At 33.9% G+C, this 19,168-nt stretch overlaps 1 protein-coding gene across 1 annotated transcript in view; it reads right to left on the reverse strand.

The window, feature by feature from the left end:
• The window catches only part of LOC136041852 (ras GTPase-activating protein raskol-like), a 98,875-nt gene that overhangs the window by 56,184 nt on the left and 23,523 nt on the right, over positions 1–19,168 (reverse strand). The window contains exon 4 of the mRNA XM_065726628.1: positions 8,024–8,193. Within this exon, the coding sequence (XP_065582700.1) occupies positions 8,024–8,193 (170 nt within the window). The remainder of the gene's footprint in view (positions 1–8,023; positions 8,194–19,168) is intronic.

Genomic DNA, 19,168 nt, shown 5'->3' on the forward strand with positions numbered 1-19,168 from the left:
AAGTGTTTAAAAGTGTTGTTCTTTCTATTTTTTAAGCCGAATATCCAACTTGTTTACACGTTTTTTGCGTTTGTTTGTCATTTGCACGACAAGCCTGGAGGTTATTTGCAAATGGTATTAATAAATGAAATAAACAAATACATATATAAGCTACTTATATATTATTTTTGAATACTTAGCTGGAAAATGTAAAACCCCATCATTGATAGGAGTGGTTTTCAACCGATTTCGACCCATGCCCATACCTAGACATATCTAAATCATGATGCCCCCCTCGTGATATTTCAATTTTGTTACTCAAAATTTCAAATGTGTTCACGTGAAAGCAATTCACGATTAAAAGGTCAATGAATCTTTGCTGGGATATCACTGGGCATGTTTTTTATTAATGAAAAATATTGTCTAAATACAAAAGCTTTTATACAATGCACAACGCCACTACAATATTTATTTTTGTTTCTCTGTGAATGTATTTGAACACGCAGTCATTCAGGCGATTTTTTTCAAAATGAAGGCTCTAATGTGTAGTCAGCCGAAGGGTGCACGTCCTGCCCATCACCCACCAAAATATTGCTACGCCCCACCGCTGGGGCCTTCGTCCCACGTTGGGAATCACGGGTCTATAGTGTCCTCCGCAACTTCAGCTTAAAATTAAAACAAAAGGACAGATACAAACTAATTCTCAATACGTCAATTTAAATTTGGGTAGTAAAAACTCTGTAGAAAAATGAAAGGGGAAAGGAGACAAGAAAATTAGAATCATTTTAAGGAAAACAAAACGTAAATTTTTACTTTTTTCACTAAAATTACTATGGGATGCGTCAGAGTTATTCAGCATTGATCCAATTGGCCTAAAACAGTGGCGTCAAAAATCAATTTATTTGGTGGCAAATTTTTTATTTTCTTCCATTGTTTTTTAATGAAATTCTTCCCCTAAAAATTTTTTACTTTAAATAGAAATACCCCCAGAAAGGCACTTCTTAGCTTCTAGGGGAATATAGTGTTGTAAATGTCCCCTTTCCCCATTAATTAACACCACTGCTAAAAAAAAAATATAAAAAAGTATTCATTATTTTTTTAGTAACAAAAATGTTCAATAAGCCATATTCAATGAAAACATTATATTAAGCAATAAAACTATGGAAAGTATTCGACGAAAGATTTTTTTTTAGGTGGTGAAGGTATTTATCCTGGCTTTTAATACAGCTTCACTATTAACGATCAAACTCAGACAAACACTGAAATTACTTTGGATAGATTTTGTGGCCAAAAGGATTTCCATTCTTTTTAGGGGTTCACTAAACAGCCAAATAGGTTTTAAAAAGCTGGAGCTTTGTGGCCTAAAGGATTTCCAATCTTTTTAGTGGTTCACTAAACAACCAAATAGGTTTTAAAAAGCTAGAGCTTTGTGGCCCTAAAATTTTGTGGCCTAGAGGATTTACATTCTTTTTAGCGGTTCACTAAACAACCAAAGAGGTTTTAAAAAGCTGGAGCTTTGTGGCCTAGAATTTTGTGGCCTAAAGGACTTCGATTCTTTTTAGTGGTTCACTAAACAACCAAATAGGTTTTAAAAAGCTGGAGTTAATGTTTTTCCTGATAATACTTTTCGATCAGTATTTCTACATTTACTGATTTGGTACCGGGAAATCTTATGATTTCCAAATCATATTCTCCTTAAAATAAGAAGACGCTGAAAGTTGTGAAGATCTACAGAGAACTCTGAATCTCTGGTTCAGAGATTCAGAGTTTTTTTTTTGTTTTCAGAGTTACTTTTTTGGTCATTCTTCCTTTTGAATAGATACTATCTGTTTTATTTGATACAACCGATAGATGAAATCCCGCTTTTCTCTCTTAACTCACGTCCATTTCCAGTAGGTCTCTTCTCTGCACTTTCAGAATGTAGTACTTTGTCATCAAACACACATCCAAAAACATAAAACACGAATGAAAAACAGCCCTATTCAAAATTCTGCCATTCCCCGAAAGCCATCTACCGACTTTCTACCGAAAATTCCGTCTCGGTAGAGACTTATGAATGACGATCACTCAGCATTGGCTAAATTTGAATTAATGTTTCGAACCATTCCAAACACTTTGAAGCTTAATCCTGTCTTACAAAAATGGGCTTTTAAACAAGGACTGACTCAATAATCTAAAAAAAGTAACTTCGGTAATTTGCTGTACCTCTAATTTGCTGTACTCTCTAGACGGTAATTTGTTGTATTCTCTAGACGGCAATGTTCTATTTGTCTTGCAAGTTGATAAATTAAACGGCAGAGTTGCATTAGGCATTTCAATTTCTTACCACAGAGAAACAGAGAGTTTACTTGTAAACTCTCTGAGAAACAAAAGCTGTTTCTCCAAGACTTTTCGCTCTTTTAGTGGCTTAATATGTAATTTCAAAAGAATCAATTGGATTATGTGTTCCTTTTCAAAATTCGATATATTAACGACACAAAAAAGGACTAGGTTCTTTGGCTTCCATAGAACAATATGGTCGACTAATGAAAGCACGTCACGAAAATACAACCAATAAAATTAAAGTAGACTTTTTAACATAGAAGCAAAAAACACATGCCCTTCCTTTTCTCTTTGATCTAGCGCTTAAAAATGCTATCAGAATGCTTGTACTCCTTTAAAATTTTGATTGAAATAAAAGTTTACCATTACCAAAAAAGCCGTTATTTTTCCTGTGCTCTATAACCACAATGCATATAACACACTTCCGGGAAACTCTTTTAATTGCATTCAAGCATTCAAAGGATGAGAAATAATGTTTGATAGCTGAAAACAAAAACACCCAGGTTCAATTTTTTTTTTGTTTGTGAAAAAAACAGACGAATCATTATTCAATAGAAATGCAAATTTGAGACCACCCTTAATCAGAAAGGATATGTCATATAAACTGAAAAATTGAAAAAAGTAGATTTAATAGACATCAATCCGTCACCAAAGCCATCTAGCATCGGGCGATTTCACATTTAGCTTAATCTAAATAGTGAATTACGTTTTCAAATAGTTTGAAATATAGGCAGAAAAAGGTTTAGGGGGACAAAGGGGGCAGTTACCCCGGGCACAGAAATTTTAAGGATAATTTCAAAAGAATAATCTAACGGTTATAATCATTTATATAGCAGTAAAAATCAAAATAATTAAACTAAAATGATAAAAAATAGGTAAATGATTTAAATAGCAAATTAAAAAAAAATATAAAAAAAATTAAATATAAAAAATTGAAAATATAAAAAAACATTAAATAATGCATAAATTAAAATAATTTAGTTAATAAATAAAAGCTTTGTTAAAATTTGGCCTAAAAATTTTGTTGCATACAGGTTGGGGACGCAAATCAGGATTTGTCCCAGGGGAAGAGAGAACAAAACCACCACTTAATGTTGGGTAATGTAGGGGAGGGTAAAGACAAGAAACAATTATCGAATTTTCTTTGCAATTTCTAACTTTTCTATTGAAATCACCAGACGCTACACTAACGGGGTTACTGGGAGCTTTTAACTTCTATCTCCCCGTGTTAAGTGGTGGAACATTCAATTTTAAAATTTTTCAAATTTCTCAAGAGCTAATTAAAAAAATAGTTATAAGAACATAGCAAGGTTCATTCTTCTGAAATATCTACTACTCTCTTTCTCTGTCTCTTTTTTGCTTCTTGTCAGTAAGGTTACTAGGCTTGTAATTCTTTCACTGTTTAAGAAAAAAGTTCGGAGGCAATGGAGTACATTTGGCTATGAAGGGCTGTCTATTTTGCAATATATATTGGGTATATATAAGGTGTATACATTGGAGCACCAAGTACAACGTCACGTGTGACACAGTTTCATCATACTTGGCAAAGTTCTACTGAACATGAAATAGCTGTGCTACATTTGAAAATGCACCACCACGCCTGGTATAATACTATTCATGATTGGCATATTTCCGCCACCCCATGCCTTCATACACACCGCTATTTTTCATGATCATTTGATCGACTTCGAACAAAATTCGAACACAAAAGTTTTTAGAGTCCTTTTTAAGTAGTCAAAAAGAGTGTGACATAGCAAAGTGATATTGTCTAATATTTTGTGGCAACAAAGAAGAATCTTGACGCAAAGAGGAGAAATTTACTATAAATTGAAAATTTTGGTTTAGTTCTTTATCACTATTGCCAAACATTACCTTCGAACGTTCCCTGAAAGCTTAAACCTAATGCCATTTGTTCGTTCTTAAATATTGCACATACGCCTGTTAAAAAAGTTCGATGCAAATAATGTCCATCAGTATAGTGCAAGATCTTCCTAAACACTCACTGAGAATTAACCTAAACACTCATCACCATTCATTATCTGTTGCATATATATCTTTTTTCACCACATGGAGGGATTTAGTTTCTTTTGGTTTGATGCGACATCCCTTTCAACATTCTCTGAGAGTTTCAACTTGATACCCTTAGCCTTTCTGTTCTTGAGATTTTGCATATGTACCCTTTTGAAACCTGGATACCCATAGTGTCTTTTGATTTAGTTGAATTTCCCCGGTAAAACTCTTGAAAATTTCAACAAAATACCCTTTTTAGTTTTTGAGAACTTGGATGCATGCAATGTCATTTGATTTTATTCAAAGTCTCCATAAATATTCGTAAGATAACTTCAATACAATATCTTTAGCCGTTTCCGACATGTTAACAACTCACCCATTAGAAGACCTGGAAGCACTGTATCTTTTGACTTTGGTCAAAATCCTCCTATACATTCCTTGCAAGTTTCAACTAAATACAGTTAACCCTTCCTGAGATATTGTATATACACCTTTTGACATCTTATGTTCATATAGTTGCTTTTGATTTAGTCCAACATCCCAATACACCTTCCTCAAAATTTTCGCCTCAATAACCGCATAATCAAACAAGCATCCCTTTCGCATTAATAAGCCCTATAGGGTAATATTCAGCAACTTGTATATTTCATAGTCCTTAACCCAGGAGCCAGGGGCAAGGATCCCATTATACCTGGACGTATATTTATGGGACCTGTTGACAATTTTGAACAAAATGGCTACTCTAATGTCTACCAAATGGCTACAATTCTAAATTTTGATAGAGGTTGTGGGTGAAGCAGAAGGCAACTAAGAAGGGCTTTGAATATGGACTAGCTACTTTCCAGTCACTCTTGGATCTTCAGAAGGCAGAAAAACTTTCAATTTCAAATCAAACGAGCCCCTCCAGCATTTTTACGACAAGATCCGCCGTACGAAGAGAAATGAAAACAAGTAAATATTACGTGGAATAACAGATCCTCCTCAACATGCCCTGCAAGCCTTAACAACAGAATGTTAGCTATTGCTGAAATATTGCAGGTAAACCAAAAACTTTGAATCCCTCTGGTTTTAATTTATTTAAGAATACCCCTCAACAACCCCTGAAACTTTCAAATTAATAAACAGAGCCTTTACCGGAATATTCAATATATATATGCGTTTGACAACCTGGATACTTATAGGGGTGTTTTAGTTATGTCATCCGACCAACATTCGTCCAACATAACCTTAAAGATGTAGCTTATAACCAAGAAGCCTTCCCATAGAAAACCATATATACAAATAGGGTCGTACGTACATAGGATACATATACATAGAATACATAGGGTTATAGGATGCATGGGTTCATAGAATACATATAGGGTCATTTGATTTAGTTCAATATCCTTCTGCCTAAATCATTCCCTGAAAGTTTCAGCTTAATACCTTTAACTGTCCTCAAAATAAGTCATATATACCATTTTGACAACCTATATGCACTTGGTGCCTTTTCATTTAGTTCAATATCCCTCTTCCCAAACATTCGCTGAAAGCTTCAGCTTAATACCTTTAACCGTTCCCAAAATAGGTTAGATATACCCTTTTGACAACCAAAATGCACATGGTACCTTTTGATTTAGTTCAAAATCACTCAATATTTCCAGAAAGATTAAAATCTGTGCATTCTACCGTTCTTGGGATGTTGCACATACGCTATTTGACAATATAGATGCGCGTAATGTTTTTTTTTATTATTATTATTATTATTCCGTTCAGTGTCCTCCCTCAAAATTTTCTGACAGTTTAATTGATTTCTCTTAGTCCTTGACAAGATATTCCTGAAACTCTGTTTTGACAACCTTTATACTCGCGGTGCCTTTTTACTTAGTTTATTACCCCTAGTGCCTTTTTACCTAGTTTATTACCCCCCCTAACTTTTCCTGAAAGTTACAACTTAATGCCTTTTGCTGTTTCTGATATATTGTAGATATGCGTTTAGAACATTTTAATTGTACAGAGTGTCTTTTGATTTAGAGTAGGACTAATCGAACATGCATTGGAACTTTCAACTTACTTGCCATCCCTGAAACAGTAGATACGTCATTTGACAACATGGATACATATAGTGGTGTTTTTTTTGTTTTTTTTTGGTTCAAAAACCCTCTCAAAATTCCTTGAGGTTTCTTAGCCGTTCCCAAGGAATTTTAGATGCAGCCTTTTGACAACATGAATACATTTAGTACCTTTTGATTTAGTTCAATATCCCCCATAACATTTCCTGAAAGTTTCAACTTAATACCCATAGCCGTTCATGTGATAATGCACATACAGTCTTTTGCCAATTAGGATGTAAATAGCATCTTTAAATTTAGTTCAACAATCCTCTCTCAGTATTTCGCAAAAGTTTCAACTTAATACAACTGGCCCTTCCTGAGATATTGCAGATAAGCCCTTTTGAAAATCTGAATGCAAGCTCTGTGTCTATTGATTTAGTTCAGTTCCCCCCAAACTTTTTTTGAGAACTTCTACTGCATAAGCTAGCCGTTTCTGAGATATTGCCGATACGCATTTTTAACAGTCAGTATGCAAGGAGTGTCTTTTGATTTGGTTTAATATCCCCCTCGACTTTCATCGACAGTTTCAGCTCAATACTCTTAGCTTTTCCTGAGACATTGCAAATACGGCCTTTTGAAAACCCTGCTGCAGAACGTTTCTTTTGATTTCGTTGAAGATCCCCAAAACATGCACCCTAATTTTAAACTTGATAATCTTAATCGCTTCTGTTTTTTTTTGTTGACATGCCCTTTTGACAATCTGGATGTGTATGGTAGTTGTGTCTTTTGATTCAGTTCAGCATTCCCCTAAACACTCCCAGAAAGTTATAACTTAATACTCTAAGCATTTCCTAAGATATAACTAATACCCTTGATGTATATAGGTATCTTTTTATTTAATTCAAAAACCTCCTCATAATGCCATGAAAGTTGCAAATTAATACCCTTAGCTGATTCTAATGTATTGCAGATACACCCTTTTGTCCCCCAGCTACATCTAGTTACAGAGTTACAGAGAGTGCCCTTTGAATCATATTCTAGATTTATTTTGGGGTAATAGCCCAAAGTATTTTTGTCGGAAATGGATTTAATAACATAATTATTAAAGGGATGGGGATTATCAAAAGAATATTACTCGAGGGGGGGGGGGGTCAAGGTTTTTTTACCTTCATTTTTAAAACCAATTTACGAGTCAGAGCAGTACTTTTTGAGTTTTTCATGAGAAAACTATTTATATATATTTTGCAACCAATCAACGAGACAAAGAGATTTTTTCGCCAGGAAGAGGGGGGAGGTCGAAACCTGTCCCCTCAACTTGCCCTGAAATCTTTAAATTAAACCCCTTAACTTCTCCTGAGATATTGCAGATAAAGCCTTTAGACAACCCTGAAAAATATTAAGGGGACTGGGAGTCACCTAGTCGTGACCCATCTAGGTCGTTTTTTTTCACACCCAAAAATGTTAGTATTTTAATTTTCGGAAAAAAAAATATGTTACTGCATCGAGTTTTATTAAGAATGATGTTGATTAGTTTTCTTCTACTCGTAATTATGCAAAACTTCGTCTAAATTCTATTAACTAATAGTTCTAAGATAGTCTGATGCAGAGAATCTTAGAGATGTGTAAAACATTATTACATAATACAAATTGCATGAGACTATTAGAGATGGGATACTTACTTCAGTGAAGTCAGAATAGCAAGCCAAAGGAAGAATATCGATGACTTGAAATTTGCACTTGATTCTCAGGGATGGCACTTCCTTTCCACTGCCAGCATGTGGTATGATTGGATGCCATTTTTCGATTAAACATCGACTTGTTATGGATGATACAGCAATAGCCACAGTACCTAAAAAAATGAAAAAATATGTAATCATTTTGAAATCTAATTTAATTTAATAAAGCGAGATATTTGCCAAGTTCAATTTTTTCCCGTTTTAATGGGCTGTACTGAAGCACAGATCTGTGTATATGTGCAAGTGAATTTAAAGATATGTAAACTAAATATTGCAGCAAACATAAGTATGAATATGGTGCTCCTGTATTATTCAGATCACAATTGAGAAGTTTGATGAATGCACAATCTATGAAAACCGGTTCCATAGTCAGAAAGACAAATAACGGGTGACAGAATGCATTGGACCTGCATAATTTGGGCCACATATTTGCACATTAGGAGGAGAGGACAGGATAGGGGTAGTGTTGAGTTAGATTAGTCTACTTTCCCCCAATACCCAGGCAAATATATATCCCAGATTATATTGCCATATAATTTAAAACATTATATTTTCATCATATTTTGGTATATTTTATTAGGATTAACCTAATTTCACTTTTTGAGTGCTTTTTGAATAATACAGGAGTACCCTGATCATTTTTATCGTCAAGTTTTCCTTTCAAAAAAGGTACATCAAAACTTTTATCCTTTGAAAACTTCAAAAGCTTATTTGAGTAATTGGTGAGATTTTAATGACTTGCTTTTTTTACTTAGCAGATTTGTCAAAAATTTGTGTAAGCGACTAATGTTCCTCAAAAAGTTAATTTTTTTTTACAATTATCCGTTTCACCCCTATGATCAGAAAATAAGAAATGGTTTCGAGAAATTTGCTTTAATCTGCATTTGTCATACGCGGAAAGATAACTAGACCCCTTGTAGCCTACTGGTCGAGAATTTTCATCCCATACTTTGTTATACCAGAAATGTATAAACTTCGCATATCTTTGTGATATGATATAATATTGCATTTTCCTGGAAAAACGGTTTTTATATTTTAAAGGTATCAAAAACTTTGTCTTAATAGACAATAGTACCGATGCGCTAATAATGCACAAGCTTCTTTTCCTCATGAATCGGAAGATTCTTAAAACCTTTCATAGATTGATAGAGCAAAATGGTCCATTATTACAAGTTCAAAAGAGCTCTGAAATTTTGAGAATATTTCAACTTTTTTGAGTTATTACAAGCCGTGTCAGCGAAAAGTATATACGGTATATACACTATACAGTAGTTTATATGTACAGTGTACAGCTGTATAGATACAGCTGTACACTGTACAGCCTATATACAGCTGTTCTTATTTCTCTGTATGTTTCTGTGTGTGATTTCGTCAGTTTTGGATCGCCTCATTTAAACTAAATCTAATTATTTACAAAAATGAAAAATACCAGGAAAAATATTTCTTAAATATTGGAATGCTACGACTGCACTGCTAATTACTCAAAAAAAAACTAATTTAGTCTTGATTAAACATATCTTATGAAATATTACAAATTAACTCGATTATCTTTTACAATTTCACCTCAAAAGTCACCTCGTTTGCCATCTTAGCCTTATAATTGCGTGAAAATAGGGGAAGTTGACTCTATATTACATTACCATTGATAAACAAATTTTATCAAAAATTAAAACAGAGTAATTTGAATTTTTGAACAGTTAGCTCCAGCCTATCTTTGATGAAAATATCATTTGTGATTACTTTATTATAAAAAAAAGAACGTTACCCTTTGAGGAGTAGCCCTTACATCCCCCTTTTTGGACAGGTAATACATTCATATAGATAAATTAAACAAGCTGAATTATAAGTGAATAAAATTAAAGAAATGAAAAAAATATAGAAAATTAAAATAGCGTTACAGTAACTTTCCTTTGACAGTAAGCAGGTGTTACATGTTATCTGAATTTTATATATTTCCTTTTTTGGAATTCAAAGAAACAAAATGAGGTGAATTTTCCAAAAATTATAAATCATAAAATTACAAAATTATTATTAATAACTTTTGTCAATTGAAAGACTAAAAAAATCATTTTTATTTAAAATGGAATTTCCTTTTTAGTATTCCTTAATTAATATATATATATATATATATATATATATATATATATATATATATATATATATATATATATATATATATATATATATATATATAAACAATATATATATACTATTTATAACAGAATATATAACAATATATAACGATATATCAAACAGTTCATGGTAACGAACTAAAAGTAACCGAAATTCCAAAAAAAGGGATTTGATACCAATAAATATTTCAAAAGAATTGGCTTATTATGCTCATTCCAAATATATAAGTCACACTTAGCTTAGTGTTATCCATCAAAGGCTACAAGCCTGAGAAAATTCGCCTTATTTTCGAAAAAGGAGGAAAACACCCCTTAAAAGTCAGAGAACACTAATGAAAATCATACCATCAGATTAAGCACATCAGAGAACCCTATTGTAGAGGTTATACCCTCCTATCTGCAAAAATGTGAAATGTTCTATTTTTTGCCAGAAGAAAGACAACGGATGCGTGTTTGTTTGTTGTTTTTCCAGGGATGATTGTACCGACCCAATGGTCCTACAATAATGGGAGAGGGTTCATTCGAAGAACAATTAAAAGTTCTTTAAGTGACGACAAAGATTAGAGGGCCAATTTTCCCCCAAATTGTCCGATAAAAATTTTGGAATAGCCATTTTGTTCATCACAGTTAAAAGGCCCTTAATTTATAAGAATTTGCCTATTCTTTACGCATAGTGTTTGTTATTGGGAAGTATGCATACATTTTCGGGTCGGGGTGGGGGAGGGGTTAGATTTTCTAATGGGGGTTTTTTCCACGAGGGAATTGCCCGTGGGGAGGGAAGTTTCCAGAGGGTGAAGTTTTCAGGGAAAATTACAGTGGGGGAACTTTCCATAATTCCCATACAAAATTGTTTTTATGTCTTGCTGTCTCTTTTCAGTCTCAATTTTAAAAGCAGATAGGTTAAGGGTAATTGTCCAGGGCAAATTTTCACCGGGATAGAATTGTCTAGAGGGTGATTCTGGGGAGGAGTATTTCCCCATGGAGGCGCAGACAGATTTCCTGTCATTATTTTAAAAAAAAAACGATCAGAACTTAAATTAAAAAAAAAAAAAAACTTTTCTCAACTGAAAGTCGGAAGCCACATTAAAACAGAAAGTATTACGTATATGAAGGGGGTTTTCCTCACCTCAACACCTCGCTCTTTACGCTAAACTTTCAATTTTGTCCCAATTCTTTAAGAACAACTCTTGAAACACAAGGGTCGTTTAATAAGAACAATAAGAAGCTCTTCTAAAAGTACAAAAAAAACTTCCGCGTAAAAAGCGAGGTGCTGAGGAGGAGGCAACCCAAAAGTGGCGATATTGCACATTTTCAATTGCAAAATGATAAATTTGGCCGCATATCAAGAAAAATTTTCAGATAGCCGGTTGGCTTAAAACATTGGTAAGACTAATTGAACTAATTAATCCACTAAATTAAACTAAATGAACTAATTAATGAACAACTGGATTAATTTAAGAACTAATTGAATAGCCTCCACGTTTAAAAAGGCACACCGGAATACAATATCGCATTCACCCTTGTACATGGATGCTCTGGATAACAGAATTAGCCGTTATTACAGACACTTCATAGCTTGGCTTGTAACGGTTATTAAATATATATATAAAAAAGAAATTTAACTACAAGTAAGGAGCGGCATTAAAACTTAAAACAAACAGAAATTATTCCGTATATGAAAGGGGTTGTCCCCTCCTCAACGCCTCGCTCTTTGCGCTAAAGTTTGCCTTTTTCTCACAGCTCTACTTTTTAAAACAATAAAAAACCAAAAAATACCCTTTTTATGCCTTTTTTTAGGTCCAGAGGGAATCCCCATTTGATGAAAATACTTCCTGGAACTCTTCACCCTCCTCAATGGAAAGTTTCTGCTGCATAAAATTTCACCTTGGAGAAGTTCTCGTATTGATAATTCCCCCATGGAAACTTTTTTTTCCGTGGGAGATCCCCCACCACGTAAAAAGCGCTCAGAGAATTCCAACTTCGCTGAAAATTTCCCACGGACAGTTCCCAAAATGTATCTACACTTGTAAAATGGGGTTGCGAACGAGAAGGTGTGACAAATAAAACGGATTTCGTATGCAAATTCTGGCAAATTTTCCCTGGAAAGTTCACCCCTAGAAACTTCTATCCCGGTGGGAAATTCTCCCCCTAAAAAATCTATCTCCAGACAATCCTCCAGATTTTATGCATTTAGAATCAGCATAATAAACCGATTCTTCTGATAAATTGATGTCAAAAATTCCGTTTTTAGAGTTTCGGTTACTATTGAGCTGTGTCACTTCTTACTAAAAATTCGTTACAACCAACTATATATATATATATATATATATATATATATATATATATATATATATATATATATATATATATATATATATATATATATATATATATATATATATATATATATATATATATATATATATATATATATATATATATATATATATATATATATATATATATATATATATATATATATATATATATATATATATATATATATATGTATATATATATATATATATGTATATATATATATACATATATATATATATATATATATTTATGTTACTGATTATTAGATTTGGTTTATTATTTCAGAATGCCGAATCAGAAGCTTCTTTTCCTATCTATTTTGTAAAACAAAATGAAAAAAAATGTCCCTTTAGTTGGTACTATTTTTTGCTAGTTAAAAACGGCACTAGAGATTTTATTTCTGTTTGAACGAGCCCTCTCCCGATTTTATATGATGGTTTGATCAATTCAATGCCCCCACCCCCCAAAAAAACTCTTTGTGGAAAAATGCCAGATTTTGTTTCTTTCTTTTTTTGTATACCAGGGATGAAAACCTCAAAAAACGAGGTATATGTTATATTGACTTCTGTTAGTATGGTTTTTGTAAAGGTTATCCTCCCTTTGGGAGAGGCTATCCCTTTCTGCAAAGCTAGACAAATTTAACTCGGCTCGTAACTTCTATTGGAGAGCCTTAAATTTATCAAATTTTACGTATGTAGAATCAATATGAAAAACCAAATCTTTTCAAGTCTGTAACGTTATCTTGTTAACTTGTATTTTTAGTTTAGGTTACAATAAATAGAAGTTGCTCCTTACTTACAGTTTACCAACAAGAACTGTTTGATTAGTTGGTAAGCCCTTTCACTTAACGCCCTTGTATACTTAAATTTTCTAGTTTGTTTTTTTTTTTTTTGGGGGGGGGGCTGGTAAAACTAGCACGGACCACAAAAAGAAATGAACCAAGTTTCTGGTAGATTTATATTGCCCTACTTTTAAGTTTCTAATTCTAAGCGTTCTAAGACGGAAAACTTGTCAAAAGAAACAAGCTCTCATTGAAGAAAATTTTAATGACTTAATGAAAGGAAGTTTCCCTTTCAAACAGTTCGTGGTAACGAACTGTAGTAAGGAGCGATCCGGCTCAATAGTAACCAAAACTCTAAAAAATTGAAGTTTGATATAAATAGCTACATCAAAAGAATTGCATTTTAATGCTGATTTTAAATATATAAGTTTCATCAAGTTTAGTCTTAGCCATCAAAAGTTACGAGCCTGAGAAAATTTGCTTTATTTAGGAAAATAGGGGGAAACACCCCCTAAAAGTCGTAGGATCTTAACGAAAATGACACCATCAGATTCAGCGTATCAGAGAACCCTACTGTAGAAGTTTCAAGCTCCTATCTACAAAAATGTGGAATTTTGCATTTTTTGCCAGAAGACAAATCACGGGTGCGTGTTTATTTGTTTGTTTTTTTGTTGTTTTTTTTTTCCAGGGGTCATCGTATCGACCAAGTGGTCCTAGAATGTCGCAAGAGGGCTCATTCTAATGGAAATGAAAAGTTCTAATGCCCTTTTTAAGTGACCAAAAAAATTGGAGGGCATCTAGGCCCCCTCCCACGCTCATTTTTTTCCCAAAGTCAACGGATCAAAATTTTGAGATAGCCATTTTGTTTGGCATAGTCGAAAATCTTAATAACTATGTTTTTGGGGATGACTTACTCCCCCACAGTCCCTGGGGGAGGGGTTGCAAGTTACAAACTTAAACCAGTGTTTACATATAATAATGGTTATTGGGAAGTGTACAGACGTTTTCAGGGGGATTTTTTTGGTTTTGGGGGTAGGGTTGAGGGAGGGGGCTATGTGGGAGGATCTTTCCTTGGAGAAATATGCCATGGGGGGAAAAATTCAATGAAAAGGGCGTAGGATTTTCTAGCATTACTATAAAAAAAAAAAAACAATGAAAAAATAAACATGAAAACGTTTTTTCAAATGAAAGTAAGGAATAGCATTGAAATTTAAAACAAACAGAGATTATTACGCATATGAAGGGTTCTAAAAATACTTTAGCATAAAGAGCGAGGTATTTAGGAGGAGATAAATACCTCACTCTTTATGCTAAAATATTTTTAGTGATTTCAACTATTTATTCTACGGCCTATTTGATTCAGGGGTCATTTTTAAGAATTGGAACAAAACTTACGATTTAGTGTAAAGAGCGAGGTATTAACGAGGGTACAAACCCCCTCGTACACATAATAAAAATATAAGAATATAAAAGTTTGTTACGTAAGTTAATTCTTAAGTTACGTATATTTTTTACTAATAAAAACGTTCGTTGAATATTAAAAGTTCTAGTAGCCTTTTTAAGTAACCAAAAAATTGGAGGGCAGCTAGGCCTCCTTCCCCACCCCTTATTTCTCAAAATCGTCTGATCAAAACTAAGAGAAAGCCATTTAGCCAAAAAAAAATTAATATACTAATTTCATTTCAATAATTTATGTGCGGAGAGCCAAAATCAAACATGCATTAATTCAAAAACGTTCAGAAATTAAATAAAAAAAACTAGTTTTTTTAACTGAAAGTAAGGAGCGACATTAAAACTTAAAACGAACAGAAATTACTCCGTATATGAAATGGGTTGTCCCCTCCGCAGTCCCACGCTCTTTACGCTAAAGTTTTTAGTTGTTTTAAAAAGTAGAATTGTGGCAAAGAGTCAAACTTTAGCGTAAAGAGCGTGGGACTGCGGAGGGGACAACCCATTTCATATACGGAGTAATTTCTGTTCGTTTTAAGTTTTAATGTCGCTCCTTACTTTCAGTTAAAAAAACTAGTTTTTTTTTATTTAATCAGAAATAAGCTCAAAGAGTGATGTGGTTGATTTGCAAAAATCTGAGGTAAAATGTACGATTCAAGCTAGAGGATACTTTTTAAATAGGAAATGTATGACAATAATATCTCTTATTCTCTTGTTTTCTTCCTTTTAAGACTTAAAATTGCTTGGTCTCTTGCAGGGAGTATCTTTCACCCCTATTATGGAGAAGTGTTATGTTCAAGGGCGTATCCAGTATTTTTGTTTGGGAGGGGAACAAATTTGTTTTAAAAAATACATGATGAATTTTTTATTTACATTTGTGTTATGTTATATAAGTTGGATAAAAATTTGGGGATGGGTAAATCAAGTAACCCCCTGGTTACGGCCATGGTTATATTGACGCGACACAAGGCTTCAGAACAAACAGAAATGATTCTATATATCAGACTGACTACTACCCTATTACCCCCTCCCCCTTTCTTGGCTCTTCACTCTGGAATGGGCAGATTGCTTAAGTGGGTGCACTTTAGAGTATGACTAATGTATCCATCTCTCTAGAGGCGTAGCTCCAGCATTTTGTTGGGGGGAGGGATAACTCCCCCCAAAAAAAAAAAAATACTTCAAATAATTGGGGGTAACTTCCCCTCCCCAAACCCCAGTACCTCTCAGGAATAAGGATCTACATACCCCACTAATGGCTGACATACAACTATGCAGCACAATATCAAACATTTCGTGGTAACGAACTGTAGTAAGGAGTGACCCGGCTCAATAGTAGGCTAACCGAAACTCTAAAAAATGGGAAATGGAATTTTGATACCAATAGTTACATCAAAAGAATAACATTTTTATGCTGATTCCAAATACATGAGTTTGATCAAGTTTGGTTTTACCTATCAAAAGTTACGAGCCTGAGAATTCTTGCCTTATTTTAGAAAATAGGGGGAAACACTCCCTAGAAGTCAAAGAATCACACCATCAGATTCAGTGTATCAGAGAACCCTGCAGTAGAAGTTTCAAGCTCCTATCTACAAAAATGTGGAATGTTGTATTTTTTTCCCAGAAGACAGATCATGGATACGTGCTTTCTTTTTTTTTCAGGGGTGATCGTATCGACCCAGTGGTCCTAGAATGTGACGAGAAGGCTCATTCTGACGGAAATTAAAAGTTCTAGTGCCCTTTTTAGGTGACCAAAAAATTGAAGGGCACCTAGGCGTCCTCCCACGCTGATTTTTCTCCCAAAGTAACAGGATAAAAATTTTGAGATAGCCATTTTGTTCAGCATAGTCAAAAAACCTAATAATTATGTCTTTCGGAACGACTTAACCCCCATAGTTCCTGGGGGGGGGGGGCTGCAAGTTACAAACTTTGACCATTGTTTACATATACTAATGGTTATTTGGAACATCGTTTTCGGGGGGACTTTTTCACATTAAAGGGGGGTTAGTGGAGGGTGTTACATGGGAGGATCTTTCCATGGAGGAATTTATCATGAGGGTAGAAAATCTTCATGAAGGGGCTGCAGGATTTTCTAGCATTATTAAAAGAAACAATGATAAAATAAATTTTTAAAAAAGTACTAAGTAAAATACTAAAAAATACTAAATAAAAACAAGTCTATATTCAAATGAAAGTATGCTATGGGGTACTTTTCAGGCAGAATCGTAAGGGGGGAAAATTTGGACGGAACTCGCACCCAGGATGGAATTGCCTGGGGAGTTATTTCCGGTGGAATAATTTTACGTGGGAGGAGCTTCCCATGACAGAATTTTTTGTGGGGGGGGGGGGTTCAACGAAGGGGGACGGATTTCCATGGCTTTTTTGAAAAATGGCTTTTTTTGAAGAAATTAAATAAAAATAAAAAAATTTTCTGCTGAAAGGAGTAACATTAAAAACTAAAATGAACAGAAATTATTCTGTATATGAGGGGCTGCCCCCTCCTCCATACACCGCTCTTTATGCTAAAATTAAACCTTTTGTCTCAATTCTGTAAGAACGATTCCTGAAACCCAGGTAAGGTAAAGGATACGGCATTAGACTTTGCAGTCCCTACCGGCGGTGCTGATCCCCGTTTCTTGGCCCTTCAGCCAGGAAGTGCAGTGGGGGGTTGGGGGCCAACCATCCTCTGCTTTCTCACACCCTTCCTGTTTACCTTCCCCAGATTTATCCAGGTACCCATTTAGAGCTGGAACCCAAGGGTCATGTAATTAGAATCAGAACGTTTTTTTTAAACTTCCTACAAAACATTAGCGTGATGAGAGGGGTATTGAGGATGGAGAAACCTCCCTCATATAAAGGATAATTTATGTTCGTTCTACATTTTATTTAATTTATTTCATTTTATTACATTTATTTAATACCCATAAAGATGTTCATTCATTTGGACTGTTCATTCTGTTCATTCAAAAACGGTTCATTCGTATGGACATTTATTGAAAGCTCCATCAACTAAATTGATTCGTTTAGGGGTTCATAAAATTAAGTACATTTATGTAGAATTGTGTATACCTAATGCCTTAAAAACTGAATTTTTACTCCCCAAATTTTATAGCCCCTCTTGAGAGTCAAAATACATACAAAATGAATGTTTTGCCCTGGAACATGGGGGATTGTTGAAGATAATCCACAATCTCTTGTTAATTGCAGGAATATTTTATAGTTAGACCGTAATACCAATGCTGTGGGGGTAATCTCCAATTTCAAATTGCAAAAAAAAAAAATGTGTAATTCAAGGGTTGCATTTTATACCAAAAAGTAGACAAATAGGAGGCTGTCAAGAGAACCATCCAGAAACTTTTCAGGTGGAAAGAGGCAAGTGGTAGCAGGATTTTTTTTTTTTGAATTTAAAGTAGGATGGATTTTCAAAAACCCAGCTAAAAACACCACATAGTGTATAAAATTAGAACTTAAAAGATAATATTATTTTGTTTCCTTTTCCATCGGAAGAGTCCCATTCCAATGGTGTCAACCTTAGAACTAAAGTGAGCAATCCCTAAAGGCCAAACCCCAATGATGCTTTATTAATGCCGAAATCAAGCTGACGCTCATTTGAGCCAGTCAGGGTTTTCATAAAAGCAAATTGTGATTTGTTGAAAAATTGTTGACTGGTTCAAGTTGGCACCAGATAAATTTCATAAAAACAAATTATGATTTGTTGAAAAATTGTTGACTGGTTCAAGTTGGCGTCGGATAAATTTCTGCATTAGGAAAATCTCATTAGGCATTAAAACACTCGAGATTCTTCTCGATATACACAATTATTCTGGTAGGCCCCTTCCCATCTGAATTCTACAAAGATCAACTAACATGTCAAAAACAAATCTTTTGGAATAATACTTTTGAAATTTTCCTGAATATGACTATTTTTTAATGATTCAATTTCAGTCTTCAGAGATGAAAGTTGTTTAGGATAAGTTTTCCATCTTAGAAAGATGCTGGAGTAACTTTGAAAACCGCTTAGAGACTTAGAAACTTAAGACTGAAGGGAGTATAAACAGTCAATCCCTTGGAAACTCGAATTTTATTTTTGTGGGGTAATATAATTCTACCATTCTCCCGAAAAAGTTTCAACTTGAAACTTTCTGACTAGCCTAGAAGGAATTTTATATTAATAATAACAATGCAATAATAAGAATAATAGCCTAATAACAATTTTTGAAAATAATGTAAAAACTATCTGTAGAAAACCAAATCTATTTTCAAATTAAAAAGAAAGTTATAAATTTTCTTTCTGGAAATGCATGTAAGTCGTAAAATCTGAAAAAGTAGAGAGGAGACGATTGAGGGAGTTATTCTATGTTCTCATGATCTAAGTTCTTAATGACCGTTTGAATATTGGAAACAACATTT

The sequence above is a fragment of the Artemia franciscana genome, unplaced genomic scaffold (genome assembly GCF_032884065.1).
Source record: "Artemia franciscana unplaced genomic scaffold, ASM3288406v1 PGA_scaffold_47, whole genome shotgun sequence".
Classification (NCBI taxonomy): domain Eukaryota; kingdom Metazoa; phylum Arthropoda; class Branchiopoda; order Anostraca; family Artemiidae; genus Artemia; species Artemia franciscana.